Source organism: Rhinopithecus bieti, unplaced genomic scaffold (assembly GCF_001698545.2).
Source record: "Rhinopithecus bieti isolate Rb0 unplaced genomic scaffold, ASM169854v2 scaffold_7212, whole genome shotgun sequence".
Taxonomy (NCBI): Eukaryota; Metazoa; Chordata; class Mammalia; order Primates; family Cercopithecidae; genus Rhinopithecus; species Rhinopithecus bieti.
Window position 1 is genome coordinate 5365136 of NW_016806198.1, and position 24644 is coordinate 5389779.

The 24644-nt window shown below is 45.0% G+C and overlaps 1 protein-coding gene across 1 annotated transcript in view; it reads right to left on the reverse strand.

Moving 5' to 3' along the window:
• Nucleotides 1-21963, reverse strand: part of TG (thyroglobulin) — a 274315-nt gene extending 252352 nt beyond the window's left edge. Inside the window, 11 exon segments of the mRNA XM_017875139.1 lie at nt 885-1469; nt 1904-2649; nt 2651-3002; nt 6429-6614; nt 6819-6962; nt 7455-7561; nt 16061-16220; nt 17424-17627; nt 19171-19268; nt 20754-20862; nt 21897-21963. Of these exon segments, the coding sequence (XP_017730628.1) occupies nt 885-1469; nt 1904-2649; nt 2651-3002; nt 6429-6614; nt 6819-6962; nt 7455-7561; nt 16061-16220; nt 17424-17627; nt 19171-19268; nt 20754-20862; nt 21897-21963 (2758 nt within the window).
• Nucleotides 21964-24644: the final 2681 nt, after the last annotated feature.

The following is a 24644-nucleotide window of genomic DNA, read 5'->3' on the forward strand; positions in this document are numbered from 1 at the left end:
AACCCAGTTGCTGCTAAAGCCTAAAATTTAGCTAGTATCAAAATAGTCTAATGGATTTTAACATTACTCAGAAAGGTCCAGACAATGTTAAACTTGCAAAGAATGAATTGAGAGATTTCACTGAACAGCTGTCATATCACCTATAATATTAGCAATGGCTGGTTAGAGAGATTTGGATTTGGTGATAACAGTGTTGAACATATCTGGTTGTTCTTTCAAACTGCTGGCACGGCTAAGGCGGATAAGGCATTTTAACTGAAACTCAGTGTCAGCTTCCTTCTATTTATGGCTCATATATCATAACTTTACCATAAGTCTACCTGCCACAAAGCTGAATGTATAGACCTCAATTAGTGGCTCTCTAATCAGTCCCTTAGTTAAATCCTTCCAAATCAATTAAAGCCACTTCAGGTGGCACTCTCCTGAGGTCTGCGCATCTAGCAGCATTCTGTGCAAATAGCAGGTTCACTGTAGTACTCACTGGTCCATTAAAAGGTGCACCTAACATAGGAGCGATTACTAAACATTAACCATAGGAGGACAAGGGCCAGGTCATCTCCACTTTTACAGCCTTCATCAGCTCTAAGATGAAGATGCTTTGCACACAGAAGTCATCCAGTAAAAATCTAAGACACCAATTGAAGTAACCAATTATATGAAAGTTTTAAAATATACTGTATCAATCTTGCCAACACCTGACTATGTTGATGCAGGGAAGTCCCTTTGCCTCTGTGAGCCTTGGTTTTCTCAGCCATCTCTAAACTCCATTCCAGCTTTGACACTCAATCCCCTCCCACTAGACATCCTTTATATATATACATATATATATATATTAAACACATAGACACACACACACACTTAGCTCTTCATATGCATTAGCTCACATGTTGGGAGCTTGCTTGGCTCAGCCCGCGTTCCTTCCAGCTCTTGGCCAGCCTGATCCACACACCAGCAGTTCCGAAGGTCGAAATGTGCCAAAGGAGTGCTGAAGTCTGAGTAGGGCCCTGGGTATCGGCTGAGTTGGCCATTTAGGATCTGCCAGAAGAGGTAGGGATCCAGGAGGACATTCTCCCTGGACTGGGACCGGTTCCCTTCCAGTGCTGCTAGTGGGACATCTTGCAGAGAAGGGTATTGGGACAGCATCGGGAAGACACCTTGCTGGTCAGCCTCATACAGACTCTGAATAAAGAGACCAAAATTTCCGGAAGCTGCTTCTCTGTAGCTCATGATCTTCACTAGCAGCTCGGCAGGCATCAGCTCCTGGCCCTTGTTCTGAGCCTCCCATCGTTGGTACCACTCGAAGACCTGCTCGGGGGGCCCATCGCATTGTACTTGTCTCCACTGTCCATTGGCGCTGCACTGTGGGATGTAGGCATCGGAAAGGGTGGGTATCATGCTGGAGTTAGACAGCAGGGCCTGCACCATCCTGAGGAAAGCTTGCTCAGCCTGTAATTGACAGGCTGTGGGGCCTGGGGAGGAACAATGAGCAGGTGTTTCAGTTTAAGAAATTTAATAAACTGGAAAGACCAAGATAAAACCACTTAACTGTCCAAATCCCATCTGAAACCTCATATAGCCATAGAAATACCATGAAGCTTAAATTTGTAAATAATATCTAGATAGGCATTGCCCCATGACTAAATCAGCACCACTGAAATCAGTTGGTGATCAGCACTGCAGAAATGTGGCAGTTCTTTAAGGCCAAACAAATCTCCTTATTTACTCCTAGGTCTGATTAATATTATCTAGGTGTTCCGGGATCATTTTTAATATAAGCAGTCAATTTCATCTTTAACTGAAGTGTAAGCATTGGCCAGGAGTGGATTTCTACTGCTGTACTGCATTAGGTCAGGGCCTAAAGAGAGACTCAGGGAACCTGCAGATTGAATACCCACAGACTTACATTTCTTGGGCTTCCCCATTGCACTTCGAGTTCCAGGAATGGCCTGACCCTCAGCATCAACACAGTAACACTCTGAGTTGAAGCACTGGACAGGCAGGAAATATCCCTCACTAGTACAAGCAGGGACAAACAAGCTGGAGCCAGCAGGCTGGCTGCCCATGAGGCTTTGCATGCGAGCCCTTTGCTTTTCACAGTCTGTGGGGCACCTCGGCTGTCCACCTCTCACTCTCGAGCCGGGAAGCTCTTTGCCCCAGGAATCCACACACCAGCACTCTCCAGCAAAGCATTGGACATCTTCATAGCTTCCTTCTGTCGTGCATGATGGGACAAAGAGCCTTTCAGGTGTCTGCTCACAGGTCTGGGACCTGAGCACCGTTTCCATCACATCACCTAAATCTCTTGCCACATCTTCGGGCACAGAGATAGCATGTTGCAAGAAGAGAAGGAATTCTGGAAGCTCCAGGAGAGAAGCAAGGAATTTGAGGGCATTTTGGTTCTCTTGTAAGTTAATTTCAAAGCCAAAGCTGCCCACAGTTGGCTTATTCATAGCAACATCCTTCTTAGCGGCTTCAGGGGTTCCTGTAGAGGAATTTGAATTTAATCCCACCGAGAGTGGCTTGGCCAAATCTTCTAGTCTCCCTCCATTCGAGAAGCTTGCAAGACCAAGTTGCTGGAAAAATTGACTGAAGTTAAATGTGCCTCTTGTGCCAAGGGCTCCAGACAAGTTAAACTGGCCAAGATTCACCAAAATTTCCCTCCAAAAGGTTTTGCTGGAGTCTCTTTGGGTTGGTGGTAAACTGAAGGGCAAGACGAGCCAGCCCTCGGGAGGGAAAAATCGCTCGGATGGCTTCTTTGAGAAGACTTTCTGAGACAGAAAACTGTTGGCTCTGTCCTTCCACCATTGGGCGGAGGAGCCCAGAGTCCACAAAGAGCTCTTTGATTGTGGGTGGGCAGGATGTGGCAAATCTGGCTACTCTCGGAGAGGCCCATCTTTTCTCCGGGGAATAGAACAGGTCATGCTGGCTGAAGTAGCCTGAGGTCCCAAAGTAGAGTCTGGACAAGGCCTGCTGCCTTTTGGAGGCACAAGATCTGCCTTCAGCTGCATGAGACAAAGTGAAATGGGAGAAAAGGTTTTAATGTCACGAGAAATCCTGAGACAGCTCCTCAGATCTTTCAGGTGGTAAGATGCCAGAACATTCAACCAAGGACAGCTACGTTTGAAACCACTTTCTTCTCTGTGTCGTTTTATTTTTTCCTTTCCCCTGAGCTACCTCTGTGGGGTCATTTTGGAGGAGTGACTATTCCAGTTGGCATGACCACTCCCCTAGCTCTCACTAGAGGTTGATCCCTTTTAAGGCAAGTCTCGTAAATACTGGCTCACTTTCTGAAAATCTGACCTCACTTGCCAACTGTACTCGGGTGAATAGTGTCCCCTCCATGCACAGACATGATGTTCATGTCTACAGGGTACCTCAGAATGTGATTTAGAAATAGGGTCTTTGCAGATGTCACCAAGTTAAGATGATGTCATACTGGATTAGGGTGGACTCTAAAACCAATGACTGGTGTCCTTATAAGAAGGTCATGTGAAGACACAAAGATGCACACAGGGAAGAAAGCTGTGTGAAGACAGAGGCACAGATTGGAGGGAGGCAGTCACAAGCCAAAGACACCAGGGATTGCCAGCAACCACCAGAAACCAGGAAGGGGCAAGGAAGAATTCTGCCACAGAACCTTCAGGGAGAGCATGGCCCTACCCACACCTTGATTTCAGACTTCTGGCCTCCAGAACTAGGAGGGAATAAATTTCTGTTGTTTTAAGCCACCTGGTTTGTGGTGATTTGTTATGACAGCCCTAGGAAACTAGTACACCAGCACATTCCTATGTGTATTTAATGAAATGATGTCTTCCAGCATGCATTCTCTCGTTGGAATTCTCAATGGACTTTAATGCCTCACTATGTGCTTTTAGTGTGGCTAACTCCACCTTGGGGGTAGTCTTGTCTAGGCTAGCTATGGTCTCCTTGAGGGCAAGAATCATATCTGAAATGCTGTTAGTGGTTCCTATAAGAAGAAATATTTTCCTATATTGTAATATATAGTATAATATAGGAAAGATAATACTTCCTATAATAGAAAACAATAATGCCCACCCAGTGTACACACTTAGAACATTCTTCTGGGCTTCTTGACCTTTCCTAGAAATTATTAATTTAACAGTGATCAACTTAGCCAACTCTTTGCATGGTCAAGTCATTCTATCTGAACATCCTAGGCTGACTCTAGCCACAATAAGAGAAAAAACATGTAAAATTCAAACACCAAGGGGCTGTCTCAGTTACATAGGTGGATGTAAGTAAGCTCCATTTTTCTCCATAAAATCATAACTCTTACCTTTTAACTACCCCACCCTCAACTTTTAAAATATGTTTTTCCTCTTGATTCACACAAAAGCCAAAAAGAAAGTCAGCCAATTTCCTTCTGTAACCAGGCAACAGAGAAAGAAGTGGAAAATGTGGTGGGAGGGGAGAGACTGGCAGCATCAGAGCATGTAACATCCCTCAAAGAGGCCATGTCCTCTTTTAATGGATATTACAGGAAGGTATGGCAGAAATAAAGTTTACTGCTTTGCTTAGTCTTCTGCCAAATTAAGAGCTTACCCTTTCCATCCATTTGTTATGTAGTGTTACCAAAGCAAGGAAATTCAATTACTGTTTCCATGTGGCATTTGTTTCCACAGAAATAGGACCTGATATACTAGAAAGAAAAAGTGAAAATATATGATCCATCTATGCACTTGATAGAGCCATTTATGGTCTTTAATTTAGAAAACCATAGTTCTTCATTTCCACCTGGAAGTTGGACGGCACCACATTCTCTAGATTTTAGTAGAAATGAAATGTGATTGCAAATGCCTTCAAGAAAGTGTCTCCAAATTTTCTTTTTCGACATTCTCACATTTAGCAGATAGAATATAACCACACATCATGAAGAATATTCAAAAGTTTAAGTTGGACAAATGGAATGATTTAACAGGAATTATTGAATGAATATATATATATTGAAGCTATAAAAAAACCCTTCACTGGCGTATCACTATTCCTAATCTTTTAAAATCTACCCAGCTTCCCCAAGTTGGAAGCCTAGGAATGCTCTTGGTTCTTCCCTTCCTCATCATAACATCCTTCAAAATTTCACCAGGAAGAGAAAATGGGGTCTGCCTGGAATGCCTACTAAGAGCTCTCACCGTCTCCCACTGTTTCTGCTGTAATGATGGCTCCATACTGGGTTGAATAGTGTACCTCAAAATTCATGCTCTTACCAGAACCACAGAATGTGACCTTATTTGGCAGAAGGGTCATTGTCGATGGGATTAGTTAAGATGATGCCCGACTGGATCAGGTGGAGCCTTAACCCGACTGGTCTCCTTGTAAGAAGAGGAGAAGACTCACAGACAGACACAGAGGGAAGACAGCCATGTGGCAATGGAAGCCAAGACTACAGTCATGCTGCCCTAAACCAAAGAATGCACAGATTGCTGGTACCACTACAAGCTAGGAAGAGGAAAGAAAGGATCCTCCCCTAGAGTTTTCAGAGGGAGCACAGCCCCGCTGACACACTGATTTTGGACTTCCAACCCCCAAAACAGACACAATACATTTCAGTTGCTCTCAGATGCCCACTTTGTGGTGATTTATTACCATAGCCCTAGAAAATTAATACAGACCCCATCATCTCTGGAACATGGCAATGACCTTCTAATTGGCCCGGTTGCCTCCGGACTACTGCTTCTTTGAGTCTCTCCTCCAGAATGTCTTTGCCTTACATGCAAAACCCACGATGATACTGTCCAACTTAAAACGTTTCATTGTCTTCACCTCATTGGTGAAGCCCCCAAGCCTTTGTTAGGATAACAAAGACCTCATTGTCTTACCCCTGCCTTTCTTCAGAGTCTGCAGCACCAGCCTATTCATACTCCAGCAATTTTTTTCTCTATCCTTCTTGCAGATTAGATGATCATTAGCATATCAATGCCGATTATTCTGTCCTTCTAATTTTGCTTCTCCTGCTCTCCATATAAAGAACACCTTTCCTTACTCCCCTCCTTCAAGAAACATCTTCTTAGAAGGTTCTGATCAAGTGTGGCCTCTTCCATGTATCTTTCCTAAATGCCTCCTTCCCATAGCTGCTGCAAGATCGAATGCCCATCTCACCATGCTCCTTTAGTTACGTGCATGCTCCTGTCTCATGGCACATGGGAACTCAATTTTCTTTTATTTTTCTTCACCTATGAGCCCCCTAATATTCCCTGAGCTCCCTGAAAAAGCAACGAGGTCTGACACAAGATGAGAAACATGTTGGAAGTTAATGATGATAAACTGGTTTTCAGACAGGTTGAGCTTGAAAGGCGAGTGGGGCACACCAGAAGGCAGTTGAATTAATGGACTCCAGAGAAGTTGGTCTGGAGGACCGCTAAAGTAATACGATCCGAGGCCAAAAGAGGAAGCCCCCAGAGAAAACCCACCACAAGATGGCGGCTCCCCTTGCTGCCGGGTTCCATGGATTTCCTTCCCCTGGACATCCACACACCAACAGGGCCCTTCCATCTGACACTGTACCGCTTGATAGTCTCCATTTCGGCGGCAGCTTGGAACATAGGGGTGACCAAAGCTGGTTGCTGTAAACCGCTCCACTTCACATTTTGTGGGGCCTAGAGGAAATCCACACAGTAAAGGAGAAGACAGTGTCAACAATGCTTGGTGCCTTCACAGCATGTACTGCTGCTTACTCTTAATGATTCTTTTCATCTCTGCCCTCACTTTGCTGGAGCAGCCACGCAGACCATAGCGACTTTGAAACCCAAGAGGCGTCCCCCTAATGGAAACACACACACTGTTGGCAGCTTATTACTTACATCGGAATCTGCCAGAGATGACTGATTGAACTGCGAGGAACCGTCTCTGCAGTATCCGGTACAGGGTGGTTTCGGTGAAGGTGGAAGGAAGGTCCAGACCAGCAAAAATGGTGTCATAAATTTCATCCAGTAACAACTCCAAACCTGAGCAAAGACAGCAAGACTTTCAGGGATGGTCTCATTCAGAAAGGAAGCCCTGACCTTGTGCAAACAGATATTGAGAGAGAGCCTTCACCAGCATCATTAGGCGATAAGTCTGAACAACACTTTAACAGTTTCCAAAGTCAGGGCTGCTGTGGATGGTTGTGCAAGTTGTTCATAGAACAAAGGAGCAGTGCTTATAGAATAAGAGATTAAATCCATCCTGTGCTCCACTCGCCAGTTTTGGGGCTGCATCTGCCTAGAGCGGGGCACTTCTTTCCAGTGTGCACAAAGGCACTATGTAGGCCGGCAGCAGCTGCATTCACCATACTGCAAGATGACAGTTTGCTAAGGCTGTGTCCTCCTCAATGCCACAGCAGCCTGGCAGGGGGAAGGCAGTCACTCTAGCTGTGCTTTACAAGCAATGCTAGGCAGGCTCTCGGACCTGAGGAATCACACTCCCTCCCTTCAGATCACCTGAGGGGTGTCACTCACCTGTCTCAGCCAGTTCCCGCCCTTGGCTGTCAGCACAGTGGCAATACCCAGACACCTCAGGGAACCTTCTCTGGAAGGAACTGAAGGTCACAAATGCATCTGGAAACCTTGGAGAGAATGAGATTTATGGTCACCATTCATAAAGGCAATGTGGCCAAGTCCACTCCTAGTGAAAAGGAATGTCTGCTTTCTTATGGCATGACAGTTGCTTCATGTCTCCTGCAGCAAATGCATTTCCTTTACAAATTAGTTTAACCTGGCTGGAACCAGGCTGGACCTTGTAAAATAAAGCTGTGCATAGCTGTCATCTACTAATTAGCCATTTTCCTCACTTATGGCATTTGACCAATTTATGCCCATGCGTTTGTCTCATAGGGCCAGGCAGAAAGCAGTCAAGGAAGATCGCATTAACTGGTTCCTTTCCTGGAATACAGCTCTTGAGACTAAAGGCCAAGTCTGCTTTACAAACATATGGTACATTGGAGATGATCTCATTTTGGGAGATCAAATGACTTCAGGCCCCTTCACAACTTTTCAAAAGCTTGAAAAGAAGCCAGCTGCCACCACAGGAAATCCTTAAGAAGGAAATGTATCCAGTCCCACAGTTGAAAAAAGCACAAATCAATACAGCATCACTAACAAGGGCTATTCATCTCTTTCCATAAAGTGAGGAAAGAGATTCCCTAATCACATCTGGCCTGGCAATTGTTATAACGAGCTCATCAGCTGGATTCCCTGTCTTAGAAGTAATAGAAAGGTAAGGTATAAAAAGCCGTATTGAGGAGTTCTAACCCTGTGCAATGATTTAGCAACCAAAGAGGAACTGTTCATCTTTTATAACATTCAGAGATTTGTTTTCAAGCCCTATATAACTACAAAACTTATATATGCAGTCCAAGCGTAATGTGTTTCCACCTGTGTCTGAAATTTATCTCCCAACAATAAGTTAACAGAAGCAGCAGCTCTGTACATTGATAGGCCAATTGCTGTGCAATCTATTCTAGCAAAATATTGCAAAGAATCTTAATGTCCAATAGTAGAAAATTAAGAAGTAAATTATAGTAAATGCCCTAAATGTAATAAAATGCTATGATTGAGGACAATGCTTATAAACTCTAGCCAAATGGGAGTGTGTATAACATTATGTAAAAAGATTAGATTATAAAATGCCATATACATGTATTGCAATTACAAGTGTACAACTGAACCAGTATTGGAAGGCAATGTATGGTGTAGTAATTGCTCAGAGCCTGACTTTGAATTTCCATTCAAGTTAATAACTATTACTTAATTTGAATGGAAATGGATATGCAAAACAAAAGCTATAAATGCACCATAGGATTATGGATGAGTTTTTTTCCATGCTATTAATCTATTATTCTGTGTATGCATGTTAAACAGAATGTTACAGTCAGTGTGTTGCATAACAAAAATTAAAAACTCACTTTGCTTAGTTGCCACTGATAGGGAGGTAGGGTGTATATAATAAAAGTTCATTCTTTAGAGCCTAGGATAATTCAATTTTAAACATACTAATAACAGTATAATAACAGCTTCCATTTATTGAGCACAACTTTGTAAAAGACTACCTACAAAATGTTTTAATACACATTGATTCATTTAATCCACCTAACATTCCTGAAAGGAAGGTGGTACATTTTAATCCCCCTTTTACAGATTAAGAAGATGAGGTGTATGGGCCACTGTCTTGAACTAGCAGTGGAAACTGAGGTCTAAATCCTGCTCTTACCCACTACATGCCACCTATCTCTGCCAGTGGTGTTATTCAGTGTGTTTTTGGCTGCACCTGGCTTTTATCCTACACCCTACCCTGCAAGGCATGTGACTCTGTCTGACACTGCTCCATATGCCCAGCACCTCACTCTTCCTGGCATCTCATAGATGTTGATGACACAAGTGCTGGCCCGAGGTAGGTTCTGAAACACATTCCAGTGTGAGGCCCAAGTTTAAATCACTCTAGTTCCATGCTCGGCTAATTCAACCCAGAGACCCACCTCAACGTCCTGGTTCATGGCAGACATGACTTCCAGGGTCTTTGAGCCATCTTCATCCTACAACTTTATGGTCAGAGCCCCTCTCTGGGGGTTTCTGGTCTTATAAACTGCCCAGTACCTGGACCTACCAGTGTTTTTTTCATGGACCTCACTCTTGATATTCCTGTTCTCGCATATTGGAGATCACCCTGTCTTCAGCTCTGGAGAGGGTCCTCCCACCCTCCCTGTAAGACCACCCTACGGCCAGCTACTGCCATCTGCACTCTCTAGGACTGTTCTTTGCTGACCTCTAGGACAGACACCCTGTGCTGCCATCTTTAATCCCTTCTTGCTAATTCTGTATGTAGTGAGAAGTGCTAATATGATTGTTGCTATTAACTACTATTCATAAAATAATCACAGGTTATATGTACGAACAATCAGACCGAACACTCTCCATATCTGTCTCATTTAATTCTCACAACCCTTTAAAAATCTCCATGTCCCAAATGAGAAAACTGGGATTCTGCGTGGTGATGTGACTGGGTCAAGATCATCCAGCCAAGACCAGGGACCAAGAATCCCAAGTCCATTTCCAATGGCCTTCCAACGACAGCAGGTGGCCAAAGGGTGAGACTACCTCTCCAATAGAGCATAGTCCTTTAGGGGCCCTGTCCTGCAATCACCAGTGATTTCAAGTTCTGAATCTTCCCAATTTCCTGTGTGCCCACAATTTCATTTGATACAAGTTGATTCTGTGGCTAATTTCTGAAATGATATCATCATCTATGCATTTTGGACTCCTTCTCCAAAATAATAATTAGCACCATGAAGACTGTTTAACTATTATTCTGCTACTGTCATTAGTGACTTACTGTCATCAGGGAACAGGGACTCTGTCATACTTTTAGTCTCCTCCTTATTAGATCTCCTGCCCCACATCAACCAAAAGAAGTCAAACGACTGAGACTGGACCCAAAGCCCAGATGAAAGCTGGACAGTCTGGCTCCATCGCTAGCCTTTGGCCAGCTGGACCAAACAATGCCCCCAAAGGAGGTGAGTTTGAGTGGGATTCTAAAGCCATGAATGGTGATTTGACCAGGAGACAACAGAGGAGTGAAGAACATATCTAGAAGGGTGGTTTACATGCCTCCAACTTCAAGGTGGGAGACAGAACCACAGGTGTGGGCAGCAAGGAAAACTGAGATATTGGTAGTCAGTGAGGGAGGTACAAGTCTGGTAGAGAACGCCAGGACCCAAGATTCGCAGTCTCTGAAATACAGCACCTGAAGATACTTTTTTTTTTTTTTTTTGAGACAGTCTGGCTCTGTCGCCAGGCTGGAGTGCAGTGGCGTGATCTCAGCTCACTGCAACCTCTGCCTCCCGGGTTCAAGCAATTCTCCTGCCTCAGCCTTCCAAGTAGCTGGGACTACAGGCACCCGCCACCACACCCAGCTAATTTTTTATATTTTTGGTAGAGACAGGGTTTCACCATGTTAGCCAGGATAGCGTTGATCTCCTGACCTCGTAATCTGCCCACCCTGGCCTCCCAAAGTGCTGGGATTACAGGCGTGAGCCAGCACTTTGGGAGGCCCTGCTGGCCTTGAAGATGCTTTTTATAGGCACTGGCCTTTGGAAACCACTGGTCCTTCAGTAGCAGGACATTGTCAAGTCCTATGGTCCCCTGTGGCATACGGTGTTCTCCCCTTCATGAGGACCTGAGGATCTGAGGAACCAAGTTCCCTCCATCATCAATAGAAGAAAACATTGTGATCCCTGATAAACTCTTATTTTTATCTGGTAGAAACCAAGTAACTTAGGCTATTTTTTCTTTTCTTTGGTTACAGGGAGCTCAGAGTCAAATATGCAGCCCCTCACGTTTGTTATGACTTTGTAGAATGAGTGATGTGGGCCAATCTTTGCCTTGCCTTATTCTGATTTTCTACTTTTATTTTGCCTTCCTCATGATTCCCTCTAATTTCCATTTTTATCCTGTTTTGGGCATATCAGAAGAAAGGAGGAAGATAAAATCAACACAATATTTAAAACTTAAAAAATAACATATATTTTGGACTACCACTCCAACAAAGCACAGTCTTTCAGGAGCCCTGCCCTGCAACCACCAATGAGTTCAAGCTTAGGATCTTCCGAATTTTCTCTGTGCCCATGATCTAGTGGAAAAGGATGTTTTCCTTTCGTTGAATAAAAAGCAAATTCTCAGGTAGCCTTAGAAGAATCCTCAAGAAAGCAAATGCTAGAGGCAAGGGGTGGCATTTCTGAGTTTATGCTCAGATTATGGCCAGCCTAGACAGAGAAATTACAACCAAGGCTCAGAGGAATGCGAAATTCTGGTCTCCACTGGGCATCTGGTCTTGTTCATTTTCAGAGTACGATTCCTGCCTCCGGGCTCAGTCAGATTCTCTAACGTCTCCCACAGGCAGTTATTTAGAAATCTAAACACTGACTCACAAATGAGCCATGCATTTCATTCTCTCCTGCACTAGGGAGGGTGCTCCTTAAAAGAAGAGGCCATACCGGGTGCGGTGGCTCACACCTGTAATCTCAGCACTTTGGGAGGCTGAGATGGGTGGATCACTTGAGGTCAGGAGTTCAAGACCAGCCTGACCAACATAGTGAACCCCATCCCACTAAAAACCACTACAATCCAGCCTGGGTGACAAAGTGAGACTCTGTCTCAAAAAAAATAAATAAATAAAATAAAATAAGAGGGGGCTGTAGCCTAGCAGAGCACCTGATGCATAGCCAACCACTGCAGGTGTCTGTAGTGAGGGTGATCTGGTGGTTCCATAGAGAAGATTTCTCCATACAGTACCTTCCACGTTCTGGTTGCAATGCCCCTTTACCATATATTAAGACACATCTGGTCCTTCTTCCCACTGGGCAATCTGGGTAGCATGGGTGGCTAAGGCATTTGAAGTTAGACTGGTTGCTAAGAAGTTTGAGTGTGTTTAGTCATTAAGGACAAGGGTTAATAAAGAAGTCAATTAACTCAGATCATTAAGGCTTTGATAATGGCATTAGCTGTGCTTAAAGGCTCTTAAGACCTTTACTTATAATCTGCTTGGTCAGAATGTGTGTGCACAATTAATGGTTGGGCTAGTGCAATATGAAAGATGGGGCATGAGTCAGAAGGACCAGTGAAGCTTGCTCCCCATTACAACATGGTTATTTAAAATTTTCCAGCCAAACAGATATTGTAAGCAGTGGCCTTCTTGAAGGGCAAAAGGACCTACTTCAGATGGGCAAACACCATTGCCAAATTCAAGTGCAAACCATCACCCAGCACAAAAATTCACTGACAGCAACAGGTCAGTGAATGAGCTGCCTACAGGATTCCAGCCTTCTGGTAGCCCCAGGGAAGTGATTGCCTTCTGTCACTTCTCCATTTGAATTTTCCCAAAAAATCCCCTTAGATTCAATATCCCAAAACAAAGCTTATGGCTTTTCCTTTTCAAATTTATCCTCAAGAATCCATCCAGAAACCAGACTTAGGAGTCATTCTTTACTTCCCCCGACCCTCACCTCCATATCAATTCCTTCATCAAATTCTGTGGATTCCATCTGGTAAATATTCCTCCAGTCTCACCCCATCTCTCGGCTGTCCTCTCCAACACTTGCTCCATGTCAACATTGTTTCTTGCCTGGACTAGTGCAGTAGCCTCCAAACTCGGAGGGTTGCCTCCTTGCACGCACTCTGCTCTCCCCTCACCATTCCATTCTTTCAGAAATCCAAGTCCAATGGTGATTATGATATACCCTTCCCCAATCCCAGGCTTCAAATGCTTGCTGCAATATTGAAACATACTTACATTGAAAAAAAAACTACTCTGCTGTCTGAAATTCAAACATAACTTGCCGTCTCGTATTTTACCTGGAAACCTGAGTTGCTAAGCTTAGGCCCTCTATATGGTCTCCGAGGCTCCTTCCACTGTGCCCAGAGGAGTCACTGGGCCAGCGACTGCCCAGGTCTACTTAAGTGTCGGAAAATCCCTGATTACAGCTAGGCTTCCAGTAACCAACCACCCAACCCTTCCCATGACCTTTCAATACCAGAATTTGCTCAGAGACATGCTTGCTTACAAAATGAAAAAGATCCCATTTCAGGAGTAAATTTTTGTGTTTCTTTTAAACAAAGGATGCTTAGTTCTGAACTTTTGCATTTAACTCGACTGCCCTCTTGTGGAAATAGCTGTGAATTGTGCCTCAACTTCAATGTGGCACCCACCAGGGTCTCGGATCATTCACCAATTCCTTAAGCACCGATTCCAGACCTGCTGCATGCAAGGCTCTATGCCATGCACCGGGGGAACAGAGATGAGTTACATTATGTGGGATACTAAAAGGAGCCAGACAGTTCTAGCACCTAAGCTTATTAGCGTGAGTTCCTTTACCTCTGTGTTTCAATAATCATTTGTATAGTAGGGACTATAATTATCTAATTATTTCTGTAAGTATTAAGGTAGGTTAAAGGATATAAAATTCCCTATATATAATAAGCAGTCAGGTGATCTTGAACTGAGAATACGTTGGTTTGTAGCAATGAGCATTCAGTAAAACTGGCTGTTTGAGATTTATACGTGCTCGCAGGCAGGCCAGGTGTGGAGGAGAAAAATCTAACCTACGTTTGCTGAAGCTGGCTGATGCATGAGAATTCCCTACGGAAGTATAGTAATTTACAACTTTGTAAATTCGCACCCATGGTTTCATAGGTAAGACCTCATCGAATCTTCACTATGATGTAATGAGCAGGGCCTTGTCCTCCATTTGATGGATGGAAACACCGAGGCTCTAAGAGAGTAAGCGGCCAGGTCACTGTGCTAAGCAGTGGCAAAGGCAGAAGACAGGACCAGGCAGGTCATATAAATGGATGAGGTAGGCAGGGGTGTGGCAACAGAGCACAGAAGGACCTGGAGCACAGAAGGGCGTGTCCTTGGTGTAAAAAGAGCAGCAAAGCCAATGTCTTGATGCCACCAGTGAGTGCGTGCGTGCAGCTTCCCACCCTTGTTCTTTAAAATCAGGAATTTAGAATTGTGTGTTTTAGGTTGAACATATGAAACTGCTCATGTTCAACTACTTTTAACCTACAAAATGGAAATTTCATGTGGTAAAACCTAATAAAAGTTTCCAGTTTTTAAGATATGATGCAGTTCAAACAAAGTCTGCCTAAGGGACAGTTCGGCACACAGGCTGCTAGTCTGAGATTCCTCCTGGCACAGCCCATGAGAATTTCCTCCCTCACACAGGGAAAGAAACTGGTTGTTTTGGAAGCCAGCCACAGAGAGGCTCAAGTTCTCCAAGAGAATTCATATCAGTCTTTGCAGACTAGTATTCATTTTTCTTTTTACTCCAAATGGTTCAATTACATCTGAAGTCTGTATGAACCCTTTACAATAAACAAGTGGCCACCGTGGGTGACCAGAAGCTACCCTGGCTATTTGGATCAAGATCTATAATCCTCTCTCTGTTTATATCATTATTTACATTTTTAAAGTTATTCATAAGCGCACATATACACACAGTTTACAAAAATTCACAAATATAATGATATCCATGCTTTTGGGAATGTTGCCTTTTTTCCTTTTCTGCAGATCTCCTTTCTGCCTCCTCTTTATTTATTTATGTTTTATTTTATTTTATTTTTTTCTTTTGAGACAGAGTCTTATTCTGTCACCTAGGCTAGAGTGCAGTGGCACAATCTCGACTCACTGCAACCTCTGCCTCCCAGGTTCAAGTGATTCTCCTGCCTCAGCCTCCTGAGTAGCTGGGACTACAGGTGCGCACCACCACATCCAGCTAATTTTTGCATTCGTTTTAGTAGAGACGGTGTTTCACCATATTGGCCAGGCTGGTCTTGAACCCCTGACCTCATGATCTGCCCACCTCGGCCTCCCAAAGTTCTGGGATTACAGTTGTGAGCCACTGCGCCCAGCCTTCTGCCTACTCTTTCTTCTGCAGAGCAGCCCTGGCCCTAAAGCAGCCCGGGATGACCACGTACTGTATGCTCCTTCCTAGTACTCTGTACTCACATAGTCTTATGCAGAGACCTGCACAGTAATACAGTCATATAAGCATGTATAAAGAATCTTTTTGCTTATTTGTTCTTTAAAAATTAAAGCATATTATATTTTCTGTGCTTTGTATCTTGTATTGTATTATCATAATATACTGTGGCTTCCTCTCCAGGTCAAATGTTCTAGCAGCTCTAATGCAGTCTTTTTAATGGCTACATATATATTTATGGCAGATTCACATTTATTCAGCCAGCTACCTTTTGATGATCACTTTATTCCCAGTTTCCTGCTACAATGAAAAATGATGCAGTAGGCACCCTAGCCCATATGTCTTCACATTCTGATGTTTTACATTTCATTGGCCAGAGGCCACATCTATTTTTCATTAAATACCGATTGCCAGTTTGCCTTGTTAAAAAATGCTGTGGCACTTTACATGCCCAGCACGGCTCATGAGAATGAGGTGGCTCTTAATTCCTTATCATGCTGCGTGTATGACACATGGAGGCCCCCAGCTCAAGGTGAGTGTGGGCTTCGGCAGGTGATGGCCCAGTGACAGGCACACCCCGGCTCCCCTTACCTGTTGTAGCTGTGGACCAGATCAAAAATCATCATGTCTGTGGTGTTGACAAATTTGCACTGGACAGGCATAAACTCTCCCTCTGCTGAACACTGGGGTGGTGACTTGTCTCCCACCCCATGGAGAAGACGATGATTTCTTATTTCACAGCTCTTTGGACCTAAACATTTTCATGAAAAAAAAAAAATTCTTATGTATGAGTAGACACATGTTTCTGCAGTCGAGCAGCATATACAGTCATGTGTCCCTTAGCAATGGGGATGAGCTCTGAGAAATGCATCGTTCGGCAGTTTCATCGTTGTGTAAATATCATAGAGTGTTCTTCTGCAGACCTGGATGGCTTGCCTACAGCACACCTAGGCTGTATGGTCTAGCCTAGTGGTCCTAGGCTACAAACCTGTATAGCATGTTATTGTAATGAATACTGTAGGCAATTGTAAGACAATGGTATTTGTGTATCTAGACATCCCTAAGCACAGAAACGGTACAGTACAAATACAGTATAAAAGATAAAGAATAGTACAACTGTATGGGGTACTTAGCATGAACGGAGCTTGCAGGACTGGCAGTTGCTCTGGGTGAGTCAGTGAGTGAATGTGAAAGCCGAGGACATTCCTATTCACTATTGTAGACTTTATCAACCCTGTGCACTCAGGCTACACTCAGTTCATAATTTTTCTCTCTCTTCAATAATAAGTTAACCTTAGCGTACTGCAACATTTTTGCTTTATCAATTTTTTAATTTTTTAAAACTTTTGACTCCTTTATAACACTTAGCTTAAAACAGGAACACAAGGTACAGCTGTACAAAAATATTTTCTTTCCTTATATCCTTCTTCTATAAATTTTCCCTATTTTAAATTTTGTTTTACTTTTAAACTTTTTTTGTTAAAAACTAACAGATACACACAGACATTAGCCTAAGCCTGCTCGGGCTCGGGGTCAATATCGTCATTACATCACTAGGCAATAGGAATTTTTCAGCTCTATTATAATCTTATGGGGCCACCATCATGTATGTGGTCCATTGATGACCAGAACACCCGTATGCAGCACATGGCTGTGCTTGCACTATACACATGACAGTTAGAGACCCACGTAGTGACTCGGGTCTGCAACAGGAGACTCACAATGTTCAGTGAAATCCTGCTTATGTGTCTAATGATCAGCCAGCAAATATGGCTTGTCTACCATATGGAAATATGAGAATAATAAAATCTTCCCTTTGAAGCTTTTATTTTCCCTACTGAGGACCTGGTTCTCTGCCCATTTCGGCAGGAAACCCTAAACGCTTTGGATCGCAGTGAGGAAAGCTTCAGCCCCTCCCCAGCTCTAAGGGGTGCAGGCGCTCAGTGAAACTCACATCGCTTTGGCCTCCCCAGCTGGCGGGTCCCATACACCTCCATTCCCTCTGCATCCACACACCAGCACTGGACCTGCCGCACGTCACACTGGACAGGCGTGTAGTCCCCTGAATCTTGACACTGAGGGAGGTAGGAGGTGTCTGTGCTGTTAATGTAGCCACTCAGCAAGATCTGCTGTTTCTGTAGCTGACAAAATGACAGACCTGTGGGTACAAGGAGCAGTGTTAGCTAGAACTGCGGGGAAATTTCCAGGGGACTGAGCCCAGGAAAACTCATGCTTCCTCCCCAGAGCAACACAGCTGAGAGGGTAATGACACACCCAAGGACACCCAGTGATGGGGTGGCAGCCACAGAAGAGGCCTAGCTAGTATCCTGTGGACTGAGTTAGGGAAGGGCAGATCTCGCTGGTGCCACATCAATCAGTCAGGTATCCCAGAGCACAGTACTGTGGAGGGGAGATGGGATCGAGTGCAGGCCTCGTATTAGCAGAGCTTTTCTGAGTCCACTTTTCTCCCCGGGCTCGCTGTGTAACCCTGGGGAAGCTGCTTCACCACTCTGAGTGAAGGTTAGTGACATTAACTGCTATGGTTTCAGCATTTGTCCCCTCCAAATCTCATGTTGAAATCTGATCACCAGTGTGGTAGGTGTTTGAGTCCTGGAGGTGGATCCCTTATGAATAAATGAATGCCTCCCCTCGGAGTGAGTGAGTTCCAGCTCTATTAGTGTCCGTAAGAGCGGAATGTTAAAAAGAGGCTGGCACCTCCACCCTCTGTCTCTCTAGCTTTCTCTTATCACGTGATCTCTGCACAGATGGTTCCTCTTCCCCTTCCACCATGAGTGGAAGCAGCCTGAGGTCTTCACCAGCAGCAGAAGCTAGTGGCATTCTTCTGCAGAGCCTGCAGAGCTGTGAGCCAAACACACCTCTTTCCTTCATAAATTATCTAGCCTTAGGCATTTCTTTATAGCAACACAAATGGACTGAGACATTAGCAACGATCACCCCCTATTCAATACCTACTATGTGCCTAGTGTTTACATGTGTTCTAAATCCTCACAACATCATACAAGGCAGATGCTATATTCATGTTACAGGTGAGGACTCATAGCTCAGTGAGGATGCCTGACTCAGCCAAGCTCACACAGCAGGAGAGTATGGGGTCAGCATGCTCCCATGACAGCCACGCTAGATGCATAAAACCAGTGCCCCAAACAGAGCTTTTAATCCATCAAAGGATAGTTTTGGTTTTAGGTTCAATTTCCTCATTTTGAGGTGGCTGCCTTAAGTTAGCTGTTGTTTTAGGGTTATGACATTCTTTAAATGGGGTCTGTGTTTCTTTGATTACTCACTACAATAGTTATCTTAACTGGATAGCTTTGACCCAAGTCTTAAATTTTAGAAACACCTCACACTACAGGTGAGAAGGCACTTCGTATTTTTCTGGTGACTTTCTGATTTCAGGGGACGTTGATATCTGTTCACCATTGTCTTCTCAGCACCAGGCACAGTGCCTAGCTCATGGGAGGAACTGAGTAGATATTTGTTGAACAAATGACTGGACTTTCACAGTGGTCCTGCAGGAAAGAGGGCCTTCCATGGCTTGCAAGGAATGATTCTTATTCACAGAGGAGAAGCCAGCAGCCCAGAGGGAGGACCTGCTCAGTCACCCACCCAAACCCAGTGCTCATTCCTGGAAGTGAGTTGTCCTAGCAGGGTCCCTCCAAGGGACGTCCCCCATTCCCACTTACAAGCCACAGGCCGGCCTGGCTGCCTGCTGCCCAGCACTTCGCTGCCATCGGCACCCACACACCAGCAGGAGCGGCCGTCGTTCTGGCACTGGACAGTCCTGAGGAGGAGACACAGACAGGTGACTCTGGGATGGGCCCCCAAAGCCACACGCCGGCTCCCACCGAGGCTACTTTTCTTCTTCGTTTCAATTCTTCCAAGTTTTGGTTTGTATAAATTAGGGAGAGAGTGGAGTGGAGAAGGGTGGCTGACCTGGGAATGGAAAAGCCCCACTTTTCCTGCCTGGCTAACACCTGCTCTGGCTCCTGCCCCAGCCATTCATTCACCACCTGTCCAGCCTGCCAGCCTGGAAGCAAGTGATCCACTCTGGAGTGCAGGGCTTCAGCCACATCCACCAAGTGTCCTCAGTCATTATGAGGCTGCAGAGGGTAAAGGCAGTGCCCACACTGTATGGATAGGGAGTGGGGACTTCGGGGTGGGATGTTAGTGGGGTCAGGGGCCGGTAGGGTATAGTGGGAAGCACATGGGTGGGGTCAGGCCAGGTCATAGAGTTGACTCCTCAGAAATCAGGACTGAACTGAGACCTGTAGGATGGTCGAAGGTATAAGAAGTTATAAGAAGGTAAATGATATTCCAGGTAAAGGGAACAGCGTATGCAAAGCCTCCTGAAGAGAGGCCAGATTTGAAACTGCAAGAGCCTGGAACAAGAGACTTAGGAATGGGAACATAAATAAGGCTGGGGAAAGTGAGACTTCCTCCTTAACTCCTTCCTTGCTGTTCCAGAATTCCCAGAGATCTAAGCGTCTCTGTACACTGGTGGGAGGTTAGGCACATTAAGAGTATACATAAGATAGCGACAGGGAGGGATGTTTCCCAGATGTTTCCCAGAACGCAGTCATATAGATGGAGTTCCCCTGATTCAACATGACTGGAATAGCACAGGGAAATTTCAATTGCCTGCACAGTGCAAAGGATTCCTGTCTATTCCGCAGGGAAGAATTGTCTAGATCATTACCACACTCACCACAGAGAGGGTCTCAGGCCCCAAGTTTGCATTAGGGCAGCTGGAGAAACCCCTTTCAGAGAGCAGCTCAATGAGGAGACAGCGGCCCAGAAGCCCAGAGGCAGCCTAGAGAGCTGGCCCAGGCAGTGTCGGCGGCAGCTAAGGACTGGGAAGTCAAGGCCGCCTCTGCTTCCACCACCCCAGCTTCTCAAGAGGATACTTGGAGGAGGGAGAGGTCCCAAAGCACAGATCATTTGACACCCCCCTCAACTCTGCCCCACCCCCACACACGTTGTTTATTCAAGCCATCACAGAAAAAGTGATGTTAGGAAGAGAAGGGAGGGCAGTGGGAGGATGAAGCATGGATTGGGGTTCACGTGGTCAGATTGTCCAGTGCTGATCAGCTTGGGGAACTGAAAGGCAGGCACCTCCAAATGACAGTGTCCAAGCCTCACAAGCACAAAGGAGTTGTAGGGCAGAGCTTGGGAAGAGAGGGGAAGGCACGAGATGCTGTTTATGGCATCTTGGACCTTGAGAAGTCCAAGCCTTACTGACATAAGCTGCTGCTGACATAAGCCTTACTGGAAGCTGCCATCCTCTGCGCACTGGGGCACGTAGTCTGCTTGCTTCAGAAAGGCCCTTTCCCTCTGCAGCTCACAGGGACGAAGGGGCTGGGCATCCACCTGGTACTCTAGGAAAAGAAAAGTGGTTCATCAGAGGAGTGTGGACTGGGCTGCCAGGAGAGATGGGCTCTCGTAAGCACAGATGCTTTTCCAGGATTATCATCATTACCTATGACAGCCTATCTTAAAATTTGGCAGCTAAGCACACTTTTTTGCAGTATGACATTAACTCATTTAATGTGCAACATTCCCCTAAGAGGTGACAGGCAATATATCCTTGTCACTCATGAGGCACCAACTCTCAGGCAGTGTAAGTCGTCTGCCCAAAGTCACGTAGCTGGCAAGTGAAGGATTCCAAAATCAACGCTGGGACTACACATTCCCCGCCCACCCCCACCCCGCCGCAATTCCCGTGAGGCTATTTGGAGTAAGTTAGAGAGCCATAAGGAAGTTCTTGAATCTATCAAGCCATGCCCTGCAGATGTAGCACCTTCCAGATACACATTGAAATACAAATTAATTAATAACGTACATGACGTATTCTCCATTGAGAACTCTTGTAACACATAGGATCCTACCCAGAAATCACAACCACATCATGAGGTATGTGTTATTTTACTTTTTAAATAAAAAAAAAAAAAAAAAAGAAGCTTGGCACTTTGCCCCAAGTCACACAGGTTAGTGGCTGAGCCAAGGACAGAACTTAGGGCTATTTCACTCCACAAGTAGATTTCTTTTTCTATGGCTTCTTAAATACCTCTTATGGATGACATAAACTTTGGAATAGCTAAGGGGATAAAAACCCAAGGTCAATGCCAAAAGTTTGCCAAAATGGCGGGGCGAGGGTGACCTAGAATTGAATTAGGAAGATCAACCACATTTCCCATCTCTGCTCCATCAATCACTAGCTCTGTGACCTCAAGTAATTCAGTTTGCCTCTCTCTAGATCTGCCTCTTTATCTGAAAAAAAAAAAAGCAAATTACTGACATGTGGGCATCTGTGAAGATTAAATTCGATTGCATCTGTTCAAAGGCCCAAGGCAGAGCCTGGCTGACACTGGAGCTCCCTCCCCATGTCTGGCTCCATGGCCTCAGAACTTACCAAAGATATTGGCCGACACCCAGCACACAGAGGCCAGCAGGCTGAAGATCTCCAGGACCAGGGCCATTTTCCTGGCCCTTCCCAGGGGGAAGGAGGAGAAACCACTGCTTGCCCTAGGTCCCCTGGCCAGGGAGCTTTTATAGAGCTGCCGTTGGCACTTTCCTTCCCACTCACAGGTCCTCAGTGAGGCAGTGCCCCATCCTGTTTTCTTTGCTGGTCACAAGGAGCTCCCTCCACCTGTGTCTGAACCTTCTGAGGGCACTCGTGTGGCCAGTGGAGCATGAGGATCTTGTCTAAACTGTGGGGGAACAGAACTGGGTGGGGTGACTTCAAAATCCTTCTTTATGGGTAAAGACCAAAGCTCTGTATCCTTGGAGGCAACAGGCTCAACCCCATAGTGAGGGAAAAGCAATCCTTTGTTCTTTCCTCCCCACCCCCAACCCTTTCTCCTTCTCTTTCCTTCCTTTGTTGCCTTTCTTTCTTTCTTCCTTCTTTCCTTCCTTCCTTCCTTCTTTCCTTCCTTCCTTTCTTCTTTCCTTTCTTCCTTCCTTCCTTCTTTCTTTCCCTTCTCCCTTCTATCCTTCTTTCCTTTCTTTCTTCCTTCCTTCTTTCCTTCCTTCCTCTCTTTTCTTTCTTCCTTCTTTCCTTCTTTTCTTTCTTCTATTCTTTCTCTAACAACATTTTAGAGCTCCACAGTAGGAGGCACCTAATCTAGACAATGAGGATATGGCAGAGAACAAAACAGGTAAAATCATGCCCTCATTAATATAGACTGTGAAAACTTTAGTGAGGGAAGCAAAATACACACACGCACTCATATTGGTATTTCTATTCTTCTCCTCTCTTTCCTAGGACCTCAGACTTTGTCAACAAAAAGAAAGCAGGAACTGTGTATTCCACAGAAATCCTGTATGTAAGTTCGGTTTCTCCTGGCAAACAAGGCTTCCTTCCTTCAGTCCTGTTCCTGTGAGACCTGGGAAAACTCACCTCATCTCCCTGAGCCCCAGCCTCCTTCTCTAGAAAGCAAAGTTAAAAGGAGAATAATAATATGTCCCTATTTGTTAAGGTATTTGTAAGAGAATAAATAGATATGAAGAGCACATGCTCACTAGACGCGAGTAGTTATTATTATTATTATTGATTTTCTTATTTTGCAAAAGCATCATGCCAGGGAACAGCAAGTATTCAGAAGAATACTTACCCAGCCAGGTAAGGAGCTAGTGACAGATAGGGTCAGGAACTGGCAGGTAATGAGGGCAGGTTGCTGAGCCTGGCACCTGAGGAGAGATGGAGGGACCTGTGAGAATCTGGAGGACATGGTCCCGGGGAGAGTGAAGGGCAGGACGACAAGCTGGAAAGTGGAAGAGACTCCAAACCTTGGGGGAAATAAAGGGGCTGATATAGCTGCTGTGCCGTAGACGGTACTACCTTCCACAAATAGGGTTATAAATATTAAATGTGTTAAGATATGCAAAGTGCTTAAAACAGCATTTGACACATATTAAGTATCCAGTGTTAGCTACTGTACTAGTCTGCTATGGGTGTCATCACAAAGTATCACAGACTGGGTGGCTTAAGTAACAGAAATTTATTTTCTCATAGTTCTGAAGGCTGGAAGTCCAAGATCAAGGTGTCAGCAGTGTTGGTTTCTTTGAAGGCTCCTCTCCTGGGCTTGTGGATGGCCATCTCCTCCCTGTGTCCTCACTTTGTCTTCCCTGTGTGTGTTGGTGTCCTAATATTTATTTCCTTTAAGGACATCAGTCATATTGGATTAGAGCCCACCCTTGCGACCTCATTGTGCATTTAATTTAAAGACCCTACCTCTAAATGCAGTCGCATTTTGAGGTCCTGGTTTTAGGACTTCAGAATATGGATTTGCAGGGAGGACACAATTCACTCCATAACAGCTACTGTCATCATTGTTGGGTTCATGATACAAACTAGAGAAAGTAAAACAAAACCATCATTTTAAGTGTCAGGGTGTGGGATTAAAAACAGGTGAGAACCCGTGCTCTGCCCATCCTTCCTGGGGACCATACGTGCCTGGAGCTCCCACATCTCTCTCTAGCTCAGTCTCCAGCCAGACGTTTTTGAGCTTAGGTCCACTCTGCCTGGACACCCTACAGATATTTCAAATTCAACACATCCCAATCTGAACTCCTCAACCTTTCTCCTGACATCCCACCATTGGCTGTCTCTGTGATAGCAAATCCAAGCCCCATCCTAAGCCTCTCCCCTCAAGTCTTATCAGCCTCCAGGTCCTACCAGGCTGCTGCTCATTTCTACTTCTTGGGTCCTCCCCTCCTCTGCATCCTCACTCTTCCTGCCTCCATCACATCCCCTCAGCTCAGAACCAGCCAGCCAGAATAGCCTGCTGTACTGCCCCTCACCAGGGTTTCCCCACCAGCTGCAGGGACAGTCCTCTAAAATATGACCATCCATGTCACTTTGTAGATTCTACAAAAAGAGTGTTTGGATTCTGGTGAATCAAAACACAGTTTCCATTCTGTGATATGAAACAGCACATCACAAGGTGTGATGTGCTGATGGGGATGGAGACTCAGCCAACAGATGCTCAGGAGGTGCTGTGGCAGGGAGATTAATTCACCCTGGGGAGTGGGAGGACAACTTGGATTAAGACCTAGATGTTAGGCAAAGGTGAGCTGGGGAGTGTATTGACATTTACTGGAAAAGGCGATACAAGAGGAAGAACTCACCTGCCTGACGCCCTGCTTCCCCATTACATAG